Source organism: Narcine bancroftii, chromosome 9 (genome assembly GCF_036971445.1).
Source record: "Narcine bancroftii isolate sNarBan1 chromosome 9, sNarBan1.hap1, whole genome shotgun sequence".
Classification (NCBI taxonomy): Eukaryota; Metazoa; Chordata; class Chondrichthyes; order Torpediniformes; family Narcinidae; genus Narcine; species Narcine bancroftii.
Window position 1 is genome coordinate 27,780,970 of NC_091477.1, and position 22,874 is coordinate 27,803,843.

Here is a 22,874-nt window from a genome sequence, read left to right on the forward strand (position 1 = left end):
TTGGATGTTGTAGGAATGTTGTCTTATAAAGAGTTGAAAATAAGAAAACAGAAATGGAAAAGGAGGAAAGGTAATGATGGAAAAACGGAAAGAGAAGATAAACAAAATATAAAAGGGCTACGCTGAACTATATGTCTTTAAATATTAATGGAATACATAACCAAATTAAAAGGAAGAAACTACTAAATTTAAATGAATAAATGTATTCCATTAGAAAAAATAACAGATAGGTTAAGAAATAATATTGAAATATTCGAGCAAGTATAGGAGCCTTACATTAAATACAATAGCGAAAACCTACCAGGGACAAACAGTACCTAAGTTGATGGAAGGAGAAGGAAAGAAAAGAATGGACTCAGTAGAATTTCTGGTGTAATTATGTTGAATGACAACATTGTCTGACTGGCTTAATGCAACCTAGATTGTATACCTAAAATGGATGAGAGGGGGGGGTGGGGGGGTGGTTTGGGAGGAAAGGGGGGGGAGAAAAAGTCACTGTATATGTGTGATAAAGAAAAATAGTGTATAAAAAAAAAAACAAGACCAGGTTTCCTGGTGTCTACTGGACTCTGGATGTTAAATTTGTTTTCCAGCTTTCTGAAAGGGAAACCACCTCACAGTTTGCCGTCTCTCAAGGTCGAAGCCATGGTATCACCCCCACGAGGCTGCAGCAATCCTGGACACATATCTTCAGGATCCCCGAACCAGGCTCACGACTCTGTCACTCCGAACACCTCGGAACACTTCCTCTGGCTCTGCCGCTCCAAACACCTCAAGACGACTGCGGCACATCGTCTCCATGACCCCCGGCAACAGGCAACATCAGCTCTGGAGCTGAAGACTAAAGGCCACCTCGCCCGATCAGTGGTGTTGATCCCCTCAGTCATTCAAGTCTGCGTCATAAGTCCTGTCCCCGGTAGTCGAGTCTGTGCACTTTGCGGCCTTTTTCAAAGATTTTCTCTTGCTTGGCATTCCCCAAATTTCAAAACCCTGTGTTCCAGTCTCCATCCTCGTCCACTTGGGAGGGTTCCTACAGTACCCAGTCCGGAGAGGCCGCTGTGAGCTACAGCCGTCTTAGGTACCATTAGTGGTTCATTGAACATACTTCAAAATTTAATTTATTGTCTTGTAATAAAGCAGTATCATATTACATGAAAATGTTTTTAACCTGCTGTAAGGCAGACAGATTTTCCATTGGCAGAAATTGTCTAAAGTGCCTCTTACTGTCAGAGAAAGAAAAGCAAAAGAGAGTTCCTCCCAGAGTCACTGAGTGTTCGTAGATTCGCCTCCAACACTATCGCAGCTTCTGCAGCTACACAGAGTCCAGTCCAAACCATTGGCCACCTGAGCTCCAGATCTGAACAACAGACACAATCAGGAACCTTTCAGCAGCATCCCCCTCCGCATCCCGTTTCCGATACTTAGTACCCCTTCAGCCAGTTTCGAGCCAGTCTCCAGCAGTCGGCAGCCTGGTGTTAGTCCCCCAACAGCAGTCTTCAGCAGCCCACAGCCTCCGTGGGTTTCTCCCTTCGAGTCGCCAGCAGCCTGTCACAACCTTGGGGGTCTTTCATCCGCAGATCCCTCTCACTTGTCTGCCGCTGTGGTCATCGTCCCATGGGTCATCTCTGCTTCTCTTTCTCAGAAGGAGGTGGTCTCCTCTTTTTCTGGTGCCCTGTGCCAGTCCTCTGCAACCCCTCATGGCTGCTGTCGATTATAAGCGGTGCCATCTTGGGTGCAGGTACTGCAATTGTGGGATTTTAAGTAAAACTACCGTCGGCTCGGTTTATAACTGCTATTTTAGAAAGTGATTTGTAAGTATTAGTTTTTAAAAAATTAATTGATTAAGATCACTTTGCTTTACAAACCCATTGTGTAAATTAGATAATCTTACATTCTTAACGCTGTTGAAATCCAGCTTTGTGTTCCCTCTTCACAGCACCCCCTCCTCCACAAACCTCTGTTACTATCACAACACTGTTGGACAACTTCTGATTTTTGATAGGATGCATTTTAGTCCTCTTAAAATTTGATAATAAACAGCAATCATTTTATTCTATACCATTAACAATATATCTATCCTCTACCTCTGCATTATGTATATAATGAGGACACCGCCCACTTCTGAAATTTTCATGACCCGAAAATGAACTTCTGATCTTATCATTTGTCCTTCTCAAGACTTCCTATTCCACCTCTGCAATGTCATCTACTCCCAACAATGCCTCAGAAACCTTTGAGTTTCTGAATATCTGCATTGATGCAAGAGTGAGAAAGATTTGATATACTGATTATTGAGGTCATTCTTCTGCATTTTTGAAAAACGGGCTTTAGAAATTCTGCTAGTGGAAAGATGTTTGATATGTGATTCCCAATAGATCAGTTACCTTTGTCATTTGCACGGCCTCAGGGATGTGCTATGTGCCCAGTTTCTTTCTTCATTTATCCTCATGTGCATGGAGGATCTGGAAGCAGAATTGTGGAACTTGGGAATTTTGTATTTTGTTTAATCTGTATGATAAAATATGACAGGGATTCTTAATGAGTTCAGATTGTTGGTCATATCATTTGTTTTTCTCAGCTGCAAACCTTGATTTTGATAGATTTTCCATCTATGTACTGACCATTTAATTTAGTCCTCACAGGGAACACAGAAAACACTGCTACTTTGCTTCCCAGTAATTTATCCCCTGCAGCCGCTGCAACCGTGTCTGCCTGTCCCGCATCGGACTTGTCAGCCACAAACGAGCCTGCAGCTGACGTGGACTTTTACCCCCTCCATAAATCTTCGTCCGCGAAGCCAAGCCAAAGAACTTATCAACTACGGCAGTCAATAAAACTCAATTGAATAGTGCACATAAATTTGTGTCACATGATAGAAATTCTAGCCCATAAATTTTATCTACAAATACATATTTGATTGTTGAAGAACTTCAATTTAACAGCTTAAATACTGGATAATCCAAGTTCCTAAAATTCATGACATTTATTGTAATTGTTTCCATTTCTCACTTTCCTGTTATCGTTACCTGACAGATAGAATCTTCATTTCATTTTGTTATTAGCATAAATATGGCAACATTATTGAAGAGAAACGTCACTTCCACTTCCTGTAAATGAGGTCAGCTCAGACTCGAGCAAGGCTAAGAACAAAAAGGATTCAAGATGAAGTCTTCAAGTTATGGTTCTAATAATTTTGGATCCTTTTACTAATCAACATTTTAAACGTAGTTACTACCTCTTGTTCAGAATTACTTATATTATCTTTTATGCTCACTACCAAACATTTCATCTTCCGAAGGTCAAGATAGTCTGGACACAGCTGTTGTGCATACCAATACATAATCCTCCTTCCTTTGCTGGTTGTACAGCCAATAAAGTCCTCGGACATCAGTAACACCACTTCACAAAACCAAATAACCAAGATGGTTCTGACATAAACCAGTCGCATTAATTTTATCTTGGATCTTGTCTAGATCTGCCTCTCTAACTAATTAGTACTGAAAAACACTATCACAGTTGCCCTCCACAAATAGGGCGTGCTAAAGACAACCACCAAAAACATGAACTTATTTCAACTCATTAAGTGAAATATTTTCCTGGTTGATTCTTTATTAGCTGGGTTCCATCTCATTCACTGCCTAAAATATCAGCTAACTTTCAACTGTACGTCTTTCATAACCATAATCAAATTTTTCCTGTTAAAGCCAAACAATAAAAGGTATATCTTACTTTCTGTTTATATACTTTGCTGATCCCTTATCAATTGAACGTAGAATGATATCATATTCTCAGTTGATAGTGCCAGCAAGGCGATGCTATTTCTAGCTGTTGTAAATCCAATATAAGTATGACAAAAACAAATATATCCATTAATAATTTGTATTTTGGATAATAAATATTAAAATTTGTAGCTGGGTTAATCAATATAAAGAAATCCCATAATATTGTTAACTGACTTAAAAAATGACTACATCCATTGGTAACCATTGAGAATACTAATTATAGATCAAAATGATGTGAGGTTTCTTTTTTATGAACCCCATTGTTAAGCAGATCTGCAGAGAGAATCCATCTACTCGTGTTTCATACAAGAAATTGAAAGCACTTTCCAAACCATTTTATTGTTTGAAATAGGGCTCCATTTTAGTATGGTTAAACAAAGATTTTAACCTCAGGACATCTGCAGTTAGCCAATTAAGCATTATTGTAGTGCTGTCACAGATAGCAATGTGAGAAATACGAGATTGTCTTAATCAGTAATGCTGGTTGAGAGATAAATACTGACCAGAGCACCAGGTAAAATTCTGGAAATATTCTGAAGGAATCTGCAGATGCTGGGGTCATGTGCAATGCACAAAAGTGGTGAATTTTTCCAGAATTTTCATGTATTGCAATATTTCTAACGTTTTTAACACCTGCTTGAGGGTCCAAATTTCATGCAGATCCAGCTGTTAGGACTGCTTTAACGTGCAAATGTGGATTTTGTGCTCAACCATAAACAAAAATGTTAAAGACACAAACTTTCAATTTTATTTGAAAATCAAAAACTGCAGATTAGGAAAATCTGACATACAAATTGAAACTTGTGGTAATACTCAACAGTGGAAAGCAAAATCGAGATAATATTTCAGACTGAGCACCTTTCACCCACCAGTACATGACCAATAACTTTAGTTCTGTTTCTTTTTTAGTTCTATTATAGGTTAACCACTTCCAATTTTAATGGGAAGAAAGTAATTATGTTTTTTTTTCCCTCATGACACTGAAGATTAGATATTATATAGACAAAAAGTGACTCTGAAGCCACAAGTAATTCAACTTGACAAAACTATATAATATTTTAGGTTACCATTTAAATTGGTGGAAAATAATATTTTCCACAACTGACCACTTTGCGATGCATTCCTGAGCAAGCATTTGAATTTGTCTTTAGTGTGCTTTACTTCATGTAAGAAAAACTACACCATCTGGGACAGAAGTCAAATATCAGGTGAAAAGCAGAGAGAGTCTGAGTTAGAAGCTCCATCAGAGATGAGAAGAGAGTGGAGATTGGTGCCAATAGTGGAGGAAGTGAGGGAAGGTCGGGTGTTAAGATTAAGCACCTGGGACTGATAGTTAGCAAGTAGAAGGGTCATGAGCTGAGGGATAATGCAGGAAGATTGGGGCCTCCATCAGGTGCATCATGGGGAGTTTGACTATCAGGGACTATCAAGTGATCTGGGACCATTGTTTCATTGAGGTTTCAGAAAGATTTAAGATTCAGTTTATCTTTTTCTTTTGTTTGCCCTGTAAAGGCACACAAAGAGGTGCCATTAGTCCAGATCACTATGAAATCAAGGAAGAAAAACAAAATCCCTTCAGAGACAAACGAACCTGCTGCCTTCGCTAAAGTCACTGCCTCTTGAATTCTTTTAACCTGCATAGCCACGTGGCCTCCTGTAGTCATGATATCTGCATGTCCCTTGTTCAATATTCATCACACAGAATGTGGCATTTAATCCCTATCTCCTGAGAAGTAGCAACTGTTCCAGAACCTGGTGGTATAAGTCTTGTTGCACCTATACCTCTTTCTTGATCGCAGTAGCGAGAACAGAGCATACACTGGGTGGTATGGAGCCTTGATTATTCCTACTGCTCTCCAATGGCAGCATTCTATGAAATTTTTAAAAAAATATTATGAAACTTTTTTTCACACCATAATAAATTAATACATTAATAAATAATTAATCAAGGTTTAAATAAAACAGTAATGATTAAGTTTTAAAATTACCATAGTTACATGATGGTTTTCAACCTGTCCTTACCCTTCCCTCCCTCTACCCACCTCCCACACAAAAATGATTCAAAAAATATAAAAGAGATATATAGTTAAATGAGGTATTATAGTTTCCTGGATTGGTTGAAGGATGGGCTTACATACTAGGATCCCACAGTATTTGTATGGCTGTTTAAGGGAAGAAAATTAACACAGCTCTCAAGAGGCTGTACGTACATTTACCCCTAAACTTTGCATATATAGGCTCCAAATTTGCAAAAAGGCAGTGTATTTATTTCTTAGAATTTTTTTGTAAAGGAATACAACTTTGAATTTCTGCATTCCATCTCTCCATACCTAAATATGTGTCCGATTTCCAGGTCACTGCAGTACACTTCCTTGCCACACTAATGCTATTTTGATAAATTTTGTTTGTACGATAGCAAAGAAAAAGAAGAGGAAATAAAGAAAGAATACAATCTCGACAAAGATCTGACCATCTTTTCTCATCAATTGTGATATTTAGATCTAACTCCCATTTCTGTCTAGATTTATGGACTCCCTATTTAATAGTACATTTTAAAAAAATAAAAGGTACATTACAGAAGTCAATATTACCTCCCTGATCATAGTTTCCAGCTCATTACAAGTCAGTAAAAACGTTTTGGACCTAACTTTTTCCACAAATATCCTCTCAGTTGAAGATAACAAAAAAGAGAATTCTGGGATATTCCATATTTATTCCTTAATTGTTGAAATAACATCAAATAACCTTGCTTATAACAATCTTCAATATTTTAATGACTTTGTGAAACTAAATATTTAAAAATAGATTATCTTTAGTAAAAGGTATAAGATTATTTTGAGTCAAAGGTGTCTTATGTGATATACTTTCTTTTTTTCCAATTTTGTTAATTATTTTATTCCAGATAGTAATCAAATGTTTCAACAATAGTGCTTCTTTCACACTGGTTATTAATTTTGAATTCCTCTGCTAATTTCTTTCGTATTTTATCCAACACTATTTTGATGCATGCCGATTTTCCTGATCCCTCAAAAAAAGAAGTAAGAAATCTCATTTGAGCTGCTTGGTAATAATTCTTAAAGTTATGAAGCTGTAAACCTCCCGATTCATATTTCCATGTTAATCTTTCCATAGAAACTCTTGACATTTTACCTTCCAAAGAAATTTCTTTACATGTTTACTTAATTTTTGGAAAAAAAAACTTTTGTGGTAATAGAATTGGTAAGTTTTGAAAAATATATTGTTTTTGTGAAAAAATATTCATCTTAATCGTTGACCCTTCCTACTAATGTTATTGGGAAAGCCATCATCCATTTTGTGAAATCTTAGACAATAGACAATAGACAGATACTTTTTAAAATAGTTGATCATTCAGTTTATATAGATTGTTTAAATTATTATCTATCCTAGAGAAAGAGAGTATTAATACCAATAGTCTCTCATTAATACCAATGTAGCTTTTGCTGCTTTTGTTCTTGCTACTCCTCTTGTAGTTCTATCTAAGATTGGGTCTTGGCAGAAATTAAAGTCTCCTCCTGTTAAAATATTCTCATGTGGCCTCTGCTGAATTCAAAAAAAGTTTCTTGAATAAATCTTTCATCAACTACATACAGGTTTAGAAGAGTCCATAATTCCCAAAATATTGTCTCCCAGCAAGATCTGTTACTACATTTTGTATTTTGATTGGAATTTTTTTTTCACTGAAATTGCCACACCTCTTGCCTTGGAATTAACAGAAGAAGCTACTACATATCCAACCCAGTCTCTCTTTAACTTTGTGTTCTTTATCAGTTAAATGAGTTTAACTTTTTTACATTACCTCCTCTTCCTGCTGCTGCTGCTCTCCTTCTTGGTCTTCATCATCTTCACTGCTGGATGCCTGTGAGCCTGAGTCTTCTTCCTCCAATAGCATCACCGAAGGTCCCCACTGTTTGCGCATGTGCATGTTAACATCACTTCCGGCTTCTTTGATGTCATCTCTCCGTCGTTGCAGTTGAGTGATCTCAAAAGAGGCCCCCTCAAATGCTAGCTCCCTGCTTCTCACCAGCAGTAGGCCTCAAGTCTCTTCTTATCTTCTCTTCATGTCGGGCCCCAGGTAAGGCTGCAGCAGTTTTCTCTTTCTTTGGAGACATATCTAGAAGTGTTGCATTAAAATGTCCTTCAGACACTTTTAATTGTTCAAAACATACTTATTTTAACTTTTTGTACAACTTACCCGGGAGCCTTCTTCATGACTGCATCAACATGGAGGCTCCAGGTCAGATCTTCAGAGATGTTGACACCCAGGAATTTGAAATTCTTGACCCTCTCCACTACTGAGCCCTCGATGAGGACTGGATCATGTTCTCCTGACTTCCTCTGATGTCCACAACATCTCCTTGATTTTGCTGACGTAAGGTTGTTGGCTGATCTATCTCCCTCTTGTAAGCTTCCTCATTGCCGTTTGTGATTCTCAAGTCAAGTCACCTTTATTTATTGTTCATTCCATGCTTGCACGGTAAAGACAAGATAGCATTTCTCCAGGACCACAGAGCATATTTACACAAATATAAGTTAGAATAGAAGTTCAACACATTGAAATATTAAAATATTAAGATATATAAAGTATAAGTCCACAGTACACTATCCACATATATTCTAGGATTTCAGGAGCCTGATGTCTTGGAGGGGAAAAACTGTTGCCCAATCTGGATATAACTTCCTGAGTGCTGTGGTTCCTCCTACCAGATGGCAGAAGGGAGAACAACTTATGTGAGAGGTGTGTGGAGTCTTTCCCCTTCCTCAAGTGTTGTAGATGCCCTTCATGGTAGGAAGAGAGCCACCAATGACCTTTTCCGCTGACTTCACTATCCTCTGCAGGGACTTGCGCTCCAAGGAGGTACAGCTTCTAAACCAGGCCATGATGCATTTGCACAGGATGCTCTCAATACATCCTCTGTAGAATGTACCGAGGATGGAGGGTGGGAGCTGAACTTGTCTCAGCCTGCGCAGGAAGTAGAGGCACTGCTGGACCTTCTTGGCTATGGAGCTGTTGTTCAGGGACCAGGTGAGATTCTCCGCCAAGTGCACTCCAAGGAACTTGATACTCTTGATGACCTCAACAGTGGAGTCATCAATGGTCAGCAGAGTCTGTCCATTACAATCCACCCCTTCAGAAGACACACTGGACACCAATAATATATGACAGGTGATAACTAAGTCTAAAGGGGTAATGATGAGGTATGTATGATTTGACAGGCACAACAAAGAATAATTATGGCTATAATAATAAGAATAAATACAGACCCCCAGTGTATGATAGTCACCCAAATACCCCCAATGGAGCCAAATGGCAATCAGTCTCCCCATGAGGTGGTGATGCTGGAGGAACTGGTCCCTGGATTTTAAAATTTTGACCACTGAGTCCAGAATGTGGTCAGCCAGGTGGGTGATGTTGAAGGATTCGTCAGGTATGTAGGTGCAGCACTCCTGGCCAATGACTGCACAGGTAGCACCATTCACCGCCAGCAAGTAGTCTAGGGCCATTCGATTTGCAGTGCGACCATACATACCGCTGTCAGCTCTGCAGTTGTCCGGGTCAGAGCATCCTGTGTATGGTGCCGGAACACTACCTTCTCGTTAGCCAATGTCTCAAGGAGGGCAGTAATCTGGGTCACTTTGTTGGAGAGGTGGGTGGTACCGTATCTGGGGAACGTGATCATCCAGAATCTTTCCACTGCAGTAATGGCCCTCTTGTTGCAGTGGTCACTAAATGCTGGGAGCTCCCCCAGGTCGCTGAGAGAGTGGATGTAGGGCACCATGAATGCGGGGAAACAGCAGCCATACCAGGTGGCAGGGAACCAGGGGTATGCACAGTAACTGCATATCCAGGGGTCCTCCAGCATGGCGACACCGTTGGAGGTGCCCAGGTACCATCTGTGCAGGCAGTCACTGTTGCCAACTGGGAGATTGGAGGTGTGTCTGTTGGGGAGTCTGCACCAACATTCCTTTGGTTTATGGAGGAGCTGGGGGATGATGCAGAAAGTCGGGACTCAAGTGAAAGTCAAATTATAGGAAGGGAAATACCAGTTCCTGAAGCACCCACCCCATCAGAATCAGTGGAAGGGATAATGTTGAGTGGGGATGTCAGGGGTGGTGGGGTGCCATTAGACCTGCCCTATACAGCTAACCCAAAACCCGCTGGAGCAAAGAGTCTATGTAGGCAGTTCATTGAGAGTCATCCAGTGGGGTGGGGGTGAATGGTAATGCTTGATCAGCGTGTGCTGGAGTTTGGATGCAGATCTAGCGGTCTGATCTGTTTGTGGTCATGGCGAAGTCATAGGCAATGCGAAGAAACTTGTTCATCAATGTGACATTGCCGATGGTCACCGCTAGCAGCAGGGGTAGATGCAGGACTTGGATGTTCCTGTGGTGTGAAAGAAACGAGAGAGAGAGGGGGGAAAAAGGTGGGGGGGGGGAATCTCATTGTCTCTGAGTGAAATGGTGGGTGTGGAGACAGGAGAGGTTGGTCTGGCCTGGGATTACAACTCAGTGGGTATCTCCAGGACCGCACGCGACAATCTCCCCCTTTTGGGAGGGACCTCGTGGCTGTTGTACCCACACTCTCCCCGAGTCCTCAGTTCTCAGGGGGTTTGATGGGTCTGGTTCAGGGGATGGGGAGTGATAGGTGGCGAGACCTGGGGGTGTCTCCTTGGCCAGTGGCATGTGCATTTAAATGGTCCACAGCCTGTTGCAATATGTTCAGCCATCCCCTCAATGTGTGGGAGGGTGTCAGAGTGCAGATGGTCTCCTTGAGCAGGCCGTTCATTCTTTCAACCAACCCCAATGCATGTGGATGGTAGGGTATGTGGAGCAGCCACGAGATCCCTGCCTCAACAGCCAGTCTTGGGCTTTAGATCCCATAAAGTGTGAGCCCTGATCTGATTGCACCTCCCACGGGGCTCCGTAGGGGGAGGAGAGGTGCTGCAATCCTTTAATGGATTTCTCACAGGGTACTGCCACCAGAGTATGTGTCCACCATTGTCAGGATATACTGCTTTTTATTTTTGCGTGGGAGCGGTCCGATATTGTCAATCTGCCTTACGCGACCTGTTCCTGTGCCGTGGCGAATGTGACCTGGCAGCCCCATTGGCAATCCCCTTGGCTTCACCCGTTGACAAACATGGCAATCAAGCACAGCAGTTTTACACTGATCAGAGTGAGGGTAACCCCGAGGTAGCTAGGAGGGATAGATAGTAGGCAAGTAACTGGCGCTCGAACTGGCTGTAGCACGCAGCAACTTCAGGCAGAGATTTTCTCCAGAAGTCCAATGGGACTCGGCAACCTTGGAGCTTCTGCCAGAGGCTCAATTTGGCCGTGATCGCCTTCGCTGAAACTTGCATTTCAAAAGGAACACCTGCCTGCCTGGGAGTGAGGGGCATTGCTTATTTGGCTTGGCTGTATCGAAAGCAGCCTGTTGTTCGGGATCCCATTGGAAAGTGGCTTTCTTTCGTGAGACACTGTGGAGTGGTATCAGAATCATAGTGAGGTAGGGTATATGTTGTCGCCAATAGCCCAAGAGATCCATGAAACTCTGGGTACTAGTTTTATTGGTGAGGACCACAGGAGGGCCCCTGAATCTTGTGCATATTAATGGACCACCCCCTCTCTCTCAGGAAGTGTATTAGCATCTAAAGAGCCTCAGAGACAATGGACTCAGATGGGCCCTGGATGAGGATATCATCAATATAATGGGCAATTGACACCTTGGGGAAAGAAGTCAATTGACTGCAGATTATGGGCAATTAGGCTATGGCAGATCGTGGGGGGGTGTGGAGGTAGCCCTAAGGGAAAGTGTATTGTTGAGCGTCCCAAGTAAATGCAAATTGCAGGGGAAAGGGGAATGGAGAAGAATGCATTAGTCAGGTCGACCACTGCATAGCAGGGCTTATCTGGACTGGAAGCTATGTCTTCCACTAAAGTAACAATGTTTGGGACAGCAGTGGCCAACAGGGGGAGAGGGCAATTTTATTTAGGTGCCTGTAGTCTACAGTCATCCTCCAAGTGCCATTTTACTTTCAGACCAGCCAGATAGGGCTATTGAAAAGAGAGGCTGCAGGTCTGATGACTCTCTCCCACAGGAGAGCCTGCACAGCCTCTGTAATGTCCTGGTGTCCTCCTGGGACACAGTACTGCTACATATTCATCACTTTGGAAGGGGGGGGGGAAGGCTCCCACTTAGCTGCCCCGACTACCACAGTCAACCGTGCGACCCCAAAGGTGAAACGGCCCCATTTGGTATGGAGGGACTTGTCCCCATAATAAATTGATACCCAAGATGCATTCAAGGGAGCGTGCAATGAGGACCACGGTGGATCCAGGGGGTTGGTTCCCAATGGCCAGGTGGATGGTGACCTCTTTTGCAGGCAGGAGGGAGCCTCCCAGCCCCTCTATCTGCATCGGTGTCCCCCTTCACCCCACGGGGTTGCCAGGGATAATAGTGTGCTGTGCGCCCGTGTCAGTTTTGGTCACCTTATCTAAGGAAGGATGTTCTTGCAATGGAGGGAGTGAAGAGGCGATTCACCAGACTGATACCTGGAATGGCAGGAATGACTTATGAGGAAAGATTGTGCAAATTGGGATTGTACTCGCTGGAGTTTAGAAGATTGAGAGGGGATCTCATAGAGACATATAAAATTCTGGCAGGACTGGACAGAATGGATGCAGATGGGATGTTTCCAATGATGGGAAAATCCAGAACTCGGGGCCATGGTTTGAGGATAATAGGCAAACCATTTAGGACTGAGATGAGGAGGAATTTCTTGACCCAGAGGGTGGTGAATCTGTGGAATTCATTGCCACAGAGGGCAGTAGAGGCAGGTTCATTAAATCTATTTAAGAGGGAATTAGATCTATTTCTTCAGTGTAAGGGTATCGGAGAGAAGGCGGGGACGGGGTACTGAACTTTAAGATCAGCCATGATCTCGTTGAATGGCGAAGCAGGCTCGAAGGGTCGAATGGCCTACTCCTGCTCCTATCTTCTATGTTTCTATGTCCACGTGTACCAGCCAGCGCCCTTTCCCCAATGTGTTGCTACAGGGATGTGCAGCCTCAGGTCACCAGAGTGGGAAAGGACAGTGGAGTGCACTTGCTGGGGGTCTGTCATGCAATACTGGCTGGCTGTTCACGCAGGGTGAATGCAGACATCTCTTGCAGTAGCTGCTGCCTGATCTCAGCCTTAAAGGCTGAGGAGATGGGGTAGGTTGGGGCAGTGGGAATGACAGTGGGGGCTGGTTGGGTGGCACGGGGGATGAGGGAACCCCCAGCGTTCTGCTTGCTGGTGGGGCAACCGCCTGTCTTCCCCTGGCCAGGCCCCCCCCCTTACTCAACTCCTTCCAGAACGCATAAAGGGCAGGAGTGGGGATCCCATCGATGCTAGTGGGGTCAACCCCTGCGCACAGCACTAGGTGGCTCGGGTTCCGGGTCGGGCTTGTGAGGGCTCAGCGATGGGGGGAATGGGACAGTTGTGGCAGGACCCTGGTTCTGTGGGCATCCCGTCCTCATCACTCTCCATCCAGATGTCCCCATCCCCCAGCCAAGTGTCCGGCTATTCACCCCACCAGACCAAGGCTCTAATTTTAATCGGGTCAGGTCGCCAGCCTGACCGACGGGCTGCCTGAACCTACTGGAGCTGCACCAGTCAGCACGCGATTTGGTGCCTCTGGTCTCCAGGTCATTCACTCTGCCTTGGGCAGCAAGAAGTCCCTCCTGCAGTCTGCTGCAGGTCCATCCCAGGGCTTCTGTTTCCCTGTCCTTTTGGTCAGAGATGGTCTGCAGCTTTTCCACCAGCTGATTGATGATCCCCACCTGGCATCTCAGCAGTGACACCAGCAGCCAGTAGGAACCCCTCAGACTGCCCCTTGCCTTGGGAAACCCCCGACTCCTTAAGGAGCTAGCACCTGGTGGCCCATACCCTTCCCACGAGGGTCCAGCTGGTTGGACCAGTCCATGAGCATACTGAAGCTGGCCGGACTTCCAAATCCCTCACTATCATTGGCCCACCCGGAAATTCTGTTTTTGGGGCCAGAACTGGCTTTCTTTCCCCTGTTCCAAAACATCCCTCTCTGATCTGTGCTTGGCCAAAACCCTTGGGACCTTGCTCACAGCACCAAATGTTGTTCGGGTTCATGTAGGTTCCACAGGTTAAGAACCAGACCAAAATTGAGGTACAAGGCACACGTTTATTACGGAGATGCAAACGGGACAGCAGGGTCAATATGCTAGACAAACCTCTACACACATACACACACAGTACATAAGGGGCAAATATACATTTCGGATAATGAGGGAGGAACCAACGGAAGACTGGGGGGAAATTACATGAACATACACATTCAACAGTCAGGATCAAGGTGATACTATGTGCCCCCACCCCTTGACTGGTACGGACACGGCTCTTGCTACCTAACCTCGGGACTCACCCCAACCCAGTGTGAAAGGTGCTACTTACGTGCCACGAGGAGCCCAAAGAGGCAGAACAAAGGGGCACATGAACCTTTATAGTTCTGCAAGCAATACTGAAACAGGCTGGGCCCCATTGGCTGCTGTGGCCAATGGCTCAAAGCCAAGTGCAGGGGTCAGCTGAGGTGATTCACCTGGGCCTATTTGGTGAAGGTCAGGGCTGACTCTGGGCAGGCTGATTAGGTGGGCCAATTGCAAGGGTCACCATGATGGTGGTGGATGATGCCTGTCCATTACAAATGGGTTCTGAATCTGGATATCCACGTAAGCTACATCCATCTGCTCCCCTCTATCTACCGTGCTTGTTATATTCTCAAAGAACTCCAGTATGTTCATCAAACAGGGCCTGCCCTTGCTGAATTCAAGTTGCATCTGCCTGATGAATCCATTTTGCTCCAAATGCCTTGCTATTTCTTCTTTAATGATAGCTTCAAGCATTTTTCCCACCACAGATGTTAAACTAACTGGCCTATATTTCCCTTTACTTCTACATTTCTTCCATTGTTTACATCTGTTTACATTTCTCTCTTTTATGTATGTATCCTGTAGAGACCCATCAAAGTACAGTGAAGTCAGTGGAAAAGACCATTGGGGAACTTCCTCCTAGCATGGAGGATATCTACTACACTCAATGCAGGCAGAAAACAATAAACATTGTGAAAGGCTCCACACATTCCGCATGTAAATTGTTTTCCCTTCTGCCATATGGTAGGAGGTACTGAAGTATGCAGAGTGGGAAACAGCTTTATCCCCCCAAGCCATCAGGCTCCTGAACTCCCAGTACAGATGTACATAGTGCACCATGGACTTTCAGTGTATATGTCTTAATACCTTAATATTTTAATGTTTTAATTGCTTTCCTAACTCATATCTATGTAAATATGTTCGTCCTACCGTGCGAGCATGGTATGAACAATAGATAAAGTTGACTTGACTTGGTATCTTTTTCTTAAGTACAGTTTGCCCTACTGATAAGTAGAAATGCTGCCTGCCCTGCAGGAAAAAAGAATGTCAGTGTGTTTATGATGTTAATATATGTTCTCTGACAATAAATTTGAACTTTGAGCACTCAGGTGCATAACCATTAGAATGCCTTGTGATTCCAGATACATTCAATTCCTGACTCCCTAACTCCTACCAAGTGGCTCCAACTGTCTGTAGCAGCTGTCAGCTTGCACCGTTCTATCCAGATCAGTGGTTTTTAACCTATTTTGTCCTCGGCCCCACTTTAATTTAAAAAAAAACGTACACCCTACCATTAGCAGAAAAAAGTTATATTCAAAAGAAGTTTTAATTAAATCATTTACTGCACGTGTATTTCAATGCAATTAAGGCTGGGAATACACTGGAACACATATTTCATATTCAACTACTACTTCAATATGTCAACCATCTCAAACATATTTTAACAATTGTCGCCCCTGACAGAGGCTGCAGATTTTTTTTTGATTTAAGGGACTAATTTTGTTAGTTTCAACTTTATATCTCCAAGTTTTGCCATTTCCAGTCTGTTTCACTGGGCTTTTTAGCAAATCACCAACAGCACTGAAGAGCAAAAACACATTATGAAAATAAAAAGGACAGTGATTTTACAATTGTGTCGTACTGACAGTGTTGCCAAGTCACATCTTTCGCACCAACATAATGAGCTTATTTCAAACCATCTTTTAAATTATTTCCCAAAATATTCCTACGCCCCACTGGGCGTACACCCCACCTTGAGAATCTATGATCCAGATACTTCTCCAGCAGCAGCCCATGATGTCATGGAGTGATAACAGGGAGAGGAAAAAGACATAACACTGAGAATCAAAATCACTGTCCTCCATATAGTGCTCAAAAGAAGAAAAACTATACCAGCAAATTCCTTGTCATTCTAGGAAGGCTAGTACTCCTCCCTCACCTTTTCTATTTCCATCTGTCCATCTGCCATTTAAATTTCTTTCTTTTTGAATGAGGTCTTGGATAGCATGCTATAGTATGGCATTGATGGATTTTGGGGAAATGGTCTTCACAACTCCATTGCTGTCTTGCCCCCAATCATCTGTTTCTCCCTTATGATTACGTGTATCAATACCAGAAAAATAAAAAAAATAACTGAGTTGATACAGAAGACAATTTCTGAGGTGTAGAAAATGCATGTGGGTGAACTCTATCATGGAAGGGTGACTATTGCACCTGAGCTACCATATTGCCTTGCTGGAATGAAGTATGAACCAATACCTAGGAGTTTCAAGATGATTGGAGACGAGGCTGTGATGCAAACACCGCCACCCACCTACCCATGCACACATACACACAAAACTAGGGTGAAAGGGAGCAAGCAAATAAACTATATAAGGAAAGAAATGATATTTTATTTTTTATTGCAAAATAAAGATAGCTCAATTGGGAAACAGAAGATATCTTGATTGTGAAACAAAAGCTACAATCATATCATGATCTGATGAGACTGCCTATGGAATGTTGGGTACAGATTAGATCTTGCTCTTGAAGGAACGATATACCTGTGCTACAGAGAGTGCTCTCACCATTCCAATGATTGATTCCTGAGAAGGATGGAATTGCCCTGTTAAACAAGATTAAGTAGACCTGATCTCTATTGTCCAGCATTTGGAGGAAGGAAACATGCAACATTTTTTTTCCAGGGATAGACAAAGGGATGATGTTTCTTCTGGCTGGAGGCCATAGCCCCAAAATGGACCATTCAGGTATGAATTGAGAAAAAACTTCTTCAACAAGAGGATGGAGGACCTTTGGAATTCTTTCACCCAAGAGAACTGAGATAGCTCAGTCTGTGGGGGAGGGTTAGGGGGGAATATGCATCTATAGAACAATCTTTGAGATACTTCAATACTGGATAAAGGAAACTTTTTCGCACATATTGTTCCAGTGAACCAAATCTCTCTTCCTCAAATGGGTAAGACAGCAGTGGAGTGAGACTTCAGAAACATGGTGTCCAGTATTTCCCTTCCGATTCTCACCGTAAATTAGAGGATACGTTGTATCTAAATCAACAAATAACAGAACTATAATTAACAAAATAATCCTGGATAAACTGTGGCAGGTTTATGTCAGGTACCACAGAAACGCACAGGAAACCCCTAGTCAAACTTTGCTGTACTGAGGATCAACACATGGCCAGTCCCCAACTACGTCTGTATTCAGTGCATACAGTACACCCACTCGCAGCAGTGGGCTACACAAAGTCTGGAAGGCCAGTGTTATTCGTATAAATTGGTTGAATGATTGGCTACGAAACTGCCTGTATTTATGACATAGCAAAAAAAAAGAGTGCTTTTGATTGCAATATTTGTTCGGGTTGATTTGGTTTTATGGTACCAAGCAGCTTTTATTCAAATAATTTTTACAGTGTAAAAGATTTGCTGCGCAGAGACTGTTGGTAGGCCGGTCAGGAACAAAGCTTGACACTGTACTGCGCCTTCAAGTGGCACGTCAGCTGGGCGTCATCCATGTTCGGATGGCTGTATATATATCCAGAGGTCGCTGACTGCAGTTATTCTTAACTCGCCGCCAGCCTACAAGGAATATGAATAGTACTCGAGACATTTAACAAATCTCCTGTCTGGATTTGCCCCGCCACCTTACTGCCGTCATAAATTCATTTAAAATTAAAGTGCCAGAACAGAGCTGGTCATTTGGGAAGTGGGACTTCTCTCGGCAACTTCTGAGGGCAACGCGATCAAAACAAAGCGGGCGGCATTTGTGTGGAAGCGGACAAACTTCGACGGAAAGGAACAGTGGGTCACTTTCAAGTTCTCGCTGCCCAACCATGAGGATTTCGTTCGCCGCCGCGCTCCTTGTTCTTGCCGCAGGTAAGCGACTTCTCCCCAAACCTCCCGCCTGCTTCCCAAAGTGGGGAAAGTTAAATCCTCTCCTCGTGTGGCAGAGGGAAACGAGGACGTCTTATCAGACGAAGAAGCATCTGTTTATTTTGAGAAAGTCATTGGATTAAGTGTGTTCGATGGCTCCTTCACTTTCAGTCCAATTGCTTCACGATGCCCCAAGTGAAGTATGAGCGTGTCTCGCCCTCTCTCTCCCCCCAACGTGTTGATCCTAACTTTTCTTCTCAGCGTGTTCTTCGTGGTTGTGAACTTTTTCACCGATCACGTTATTTTTCGCGCAGTTTCTTGCAATCCTGCGGTGGGAGCGGCGATCGATGGCTATGAGAGTGAAGTCACCCGGAGCCGCAGGCGGGGAGAGAAGGATACTCTGGCCATCCTGGGAGGGGTGCTGGAGCAGGAACCGACTGCACAGGCAGCGCAGCGCCCACCGGTTGACCGAATGCTCGAAACCTCGCAAGGTAATGTGAGCGAAGCGTCCACAGCGTGAGGAACTGCGGCGAAAGTTTCCACCGAGTTGCTCTCGCAGTTGGACAAAGCGCTTTCATGTGTTGGGGGGGGGCAGCGCGAAACTACCTATTAAAAGCTCCGGGAAACACGAGCCGTGCGCATCTTTTTTTAGGAAAATTATGTAGACACCAATGTTTTGTTTATTTTAAACTAGCGGCTTTTTATAAATCTGCGGAAAACTCGACTGCCACTGAAGAGGGGAAGCGCAAAGGGAAACGCGAAAGAAAGAACAAACGTGGCAAGAGAAAGGGTAAAAAAAATCCCTGTTACAGAAAGTACAAGGATTTTTGCATCCACGGGGAGTGCCAGTATTTGCGCCACATCAAGGAGGTAGCATGCAGGTACTTGTTCCTTAATCGAATTGACTATTGAACCTGTAAATAAAATGTTGATTACGTGTCCTCCACGCCCAGAGTCCAGGGTTATCTGGCAAAACAACACCACGACAGCATCACCTACCTGTGCCGGACCCTGTCTAGACAAAGCGGATATAATCACAGTTCCCAACCAAACGAGGAAATGGAATAATTTAGGTGAAATTTAAACAATCCCAATTTAGTTGTATTGATGTTACTGCTATTGATGATGACCCCAAACTCCATCAGATCCAGTCTTTCAGTGTTAACAAAATAAACACTTCCAAGTATCATTTGTTAAACTTTTGGCCCAATCTTTACACAAGCTATAATGAGAAAACAACTTGATAACAGATATAAGCTGCATTGAGGAAACTTTCCGTCGGAAATATACACACAAACTCGGGGCAAGTTTCTGCAGATTGGGCATTTTGTTTTTCACTTTTAAAATCATGCACAAATCTTATTTGTGTGGAAAATAAAACACAAATGCTGCCCGGATAGTTCACGCCAGAGATAGGAAAAAAAATGAGAAATCTACTTGGATCATCGTATTTTGTGTTAGAAAAGTACAAAATCGATTGGGGCATGGTCACTCTAATTAATTGACCTTATAAAATGCTTCTGTGCCTTTCAGGGCCAATGTCAGATATTTACTCAAACGTTTTCACTGCATCGACACAGGATTCGAGATGGTTTGACTATTTAATGATTTACACAAGATATTTCAATGTTTTTAATCAAGAACATCATGTGGCACCAATAGCCTTGTTTGGGTAATTACTTACGATTTTGAGAAACAAAATAAAAATAAACTTCTGGATTTCTCAATAGGTGTTTCTCAGGATATGAAGGGATAAGGTGCGGTACTTTCATTTTAGCTGTGGAACACCCAAAAGATCCAAATGATAACACAACTACTCTGGCTATTGTGGCAGTGGTTCTTTCATCTCTTAGTCTGACTGTAATCCTTGTCCTTCTAGTTCTTGGGTGAGTTGTTGATTTTTTTAATTCTGAAATTTGTAACTCATTGACTGTTTAAACAAGGGAAATGATCATGTTAAAAAAAAATCTGATAATTTGAAAAATGTGCATTAGAATAGTTCTTTATAATCTTATTCAATTACCCTTAAAGAGGACTTTCTATCAGATGTAGAAGGTATGGTTTTTAATATGTTACTGTTAATGCATTATAAACTTTTCTTGACAGGTATCATAGGCGGGTTGCCAGCTATGATGTAAAAAATGAAGAAAAGATTAAACTTGGAAATAATAACAGTCATTGATTTTAAAAATATGGTAAGATATTCGTGAATTAGTCTGAAGAAAATTTGTTTAATTATACAAAGTTTAAAAAAAAAAACCAGAAGTATGTGTGGTGCAAACTACTGTGACTTCAGTATATTGTGCCAAAGATTTAAACAAAAATACTGTGTGGTAGCCTGCCAATTACTTCTGAACATATGATCCTAAACATATTGGATCCAAGCGGAGGCCAGAGGATAGAAATTCAATCCTACTGTCTGCTTTAAATGAATGCCTTGAAATCTGCTTCTAAAACTTGGTTCTCTGTCTGAACTGACATATCACTACCTCATGTATTTAGTATACACAGCAGACAAAATATTTCTGGCTTGTGATGTCTTACTGTGGAACAAAGAAAGTAATTCAGTCACCTAACCCACACTACTATGAGCCTTATCTATCTTAAATATTAAATTTCTATGAAACAATCAAATATAATTAGTAGCAGCCAGAATCTTTGCAATCCATGTTAGGAGTGGCAATACTCTAAGCAGCTATTATTAAGAGTGGAGAAAGCTGTTTGACAAACTGTTTTTAAGGGAGGAAGAACAGGAGACACAGGAAATCTCATGAGGACACTTGATAATAACAAAATGGATTTGAAGTTGTGTGCAGAATAACGTATCATGTTGATCGTAATTCATAATTTTACCATTCAAAGGTTAGAATTAGCAATGCAGATCATCTAGCCCACAGGGTGTTCCCTGACCAACTATCCCCAAAAAATTACACTGCACGCCTTTTAAAAATGTTTATACAATATCATTGGCTGTCATGCTGGATGCACGATTTGTATTTCCTGTTTTCGCACTTGTAAATACCTTGTACATGTTTGGATTTATAATTAAATTTGGTGCCACTATTTTTAATTAAATGGCAATGTTGTGTTAATGTGCTTTCTTTTATTCCCTCAAGTTTTGACGTCTTAATCATTTTTAAGTTAGAGCAAGACATATAAATCTGATTTGTTTCATAGGAATTTACCCAGGTATTCTTCTTCTAGATCAAACATTATTTAAACAAGAGATGTTGGAGTATTAGTAATAAAAAAAACCCTCAAAATAAGTGATCATTTCTAGTTTTGGGTAATAATCAAAGGTTGAAATACATATTCTTTCAAGCTAATAACTAGATTTCATAGCTGAACAGAAGATTAATGTTTAAAAATAACCAATTCTGCAGCATAGGGCTCATGCTAGTGTTGGTGGTCGTGTCAGCTGCATCCTTGACCAGGTGACAGTCTCAAAATTATGTAGGCCAGTATATAAATGAATCAAATAAAATGATGACTTAGCTTCTTTAGTATATTCAATTTAACATGTACTTTTTCTTTGTAGGTACAAAATGCCTATTAAAATCTACCTCAATGATGGAAGAAATCATGAAAGAAAAGGAGTGATGTAAACAGTCAATTTGTTCATATATTGAATGAGTAAAGTGACTACATCCATTGGATGCATATGTATTCCCAGCAGCTGGGAGACTGTAAATTAGAGATGTACCAACCTTTTGCATTTTCTGATTACAGTACTGTATACTGTTAATATTTAAAGCAATTTATTTATATCTGGTTCTTAAACTGTCAGTACATATTTATTTTAGTATTTTATATTTTAACTTATTTAGGTATTTGCAACTTATTTAAAGCATGTGATTTCTGCTGCTGCCTGTTTAATATTTGTATATGTGTTCTTAAGAAATATTTAAGAGTTTCTGAAGAAAAATGCCCACCCTAACAGTAAATGAACAGCTCAACATAAATTACTGGTGTAAAATAAATTTTTTTTAAATATAGATGTCTGACTTGTTGGATTTCATTTTTAAAAATACATTGAGAAATGAATTAGACCTATGAAATACAATTGCACAAATATAATTGGTTTGTCATAACATTTAATCATAAGATTATTGAAATAACGTGTATGAAAATTTTACTAGTTATTTTCAATAACAAAAATATAATTGCTATATTTGCACCATTGAGAATGACAATTTTAAAATCAATTCTTCAATTAATAAATGCACTGTTCCTTATATTAATCATACAATTCAGAAAAAAATCTCAGTTTCAAGGTGCATTACCTCTTCCAAAGTAGTTTCTTCTTGGCCTCATTAAATACAGAGAGGGTACAGCAAACTGCAGCCATGGCCTATGCTGAGGTTGGTGCTAGAAAAGCAAATGTGGTTGAGGATAGAATTGGGCACCAGTGCCAGGGATCCTGTATTCAAATAGCCTTGTAGCACTCTCTGTCTAGACTTAGGCATGAAGATGAGATACCAGAGTGCTCGTGGAGTCTGCAGGATTGTCACAAATATCATTTGCCATCTTCAGGAGAGGAGGACATAAATCTAAAATAGAATTGGAAAGGGGGAAGGGAAAATTAGATTTATAGATTCCATTATGTGCATTTTAAAATATGCAAATCATGTTAGCATTTATAAATGCTGCAATTTGTTTATCCTGGAGTATAAATTCTCTGGTATTTAGGTTTCAAATGAAGATAACTGATGTACAAATTTGCTGGGAAGAATAAAATGTTTTGAGGTCTATTATTTAGTGG

General features: G+C 41.7%; 2 protein-coding genes across 3 annotated transcripts in view; one reads left to right on the forward strand and one right to left on the reverse strand.

Annotated features, from left to right (window-relative positions):
* The window catches only part of LOC138743355 (RUN and FYVE domain-containing protein 1-like), a 98,941-nt gene that overhangs the window by 68,326 nt on the left and 7,741 nt on the right, over window positions 1–22,874 (reverse strand). For both annotated transcript variants that reach the window (XM_069898585.1, XM_069898584.1), the window contains exon 2: window positions 22,396–22,662. In XM_069898585.1, the coding sequence (XP_069754686.1) occupies window positions 22,396–22,426 (31 nt within the window). In that variant the 5' untranslated portion in view covers window positions 22,427–22,662. The remainder of the gene's footprint in view (window positions 1–22,395; window positions 22,663–22,874) is intronic.
* On the forward strand, window positions 17,791–22,107 carry LOC138742862 (proheparin-binding EGF-like growth factor). Its single transcript, XM_069897779.1, has 6 exons — window positions 17,791–18,115; window positions 18,427–18,603; window positions 18,807–18,993; window positions 19,843–19,998; window positions 20,219–20,307; window positions 21,651–22,107. The coding sequence occupies exons 1-5, from the start codon at window positions 18,073–18,075 to the stop codon at window positions 20,292–20,294; spliced, it is 639 nt and encodes a 212-aa protein (XP_069753880.1). The 5' UTR covers window positions 17,791–18,072; the 3' UTR covers window positions 20,295–20,307; window positions 21,651–22,107.

Coding starts and splice junctions, on each gene's coding strand:
- LOC138742862 (XM_069897779.1), top strand. CDS start 18,073: ATGAGGATTTCGTTCGCCGCCGCGCTCCTTGTTCTTGCCGCAG. Junction 18,994..19,842: donor ATCAAGGAGGTAGCATGCAG/GTACTTGTTCCT, acceptor ATTTCTCAATAG/GTGTTTCTCAGGATATGAAG. Junction 19,999..20,218: donor CTTGTCCTTCTAGTTCTTGG/GTGAGTTGTTGA, acceptor TTTTCTTGACAG/GTATCATAGGCGGGTTGCCA.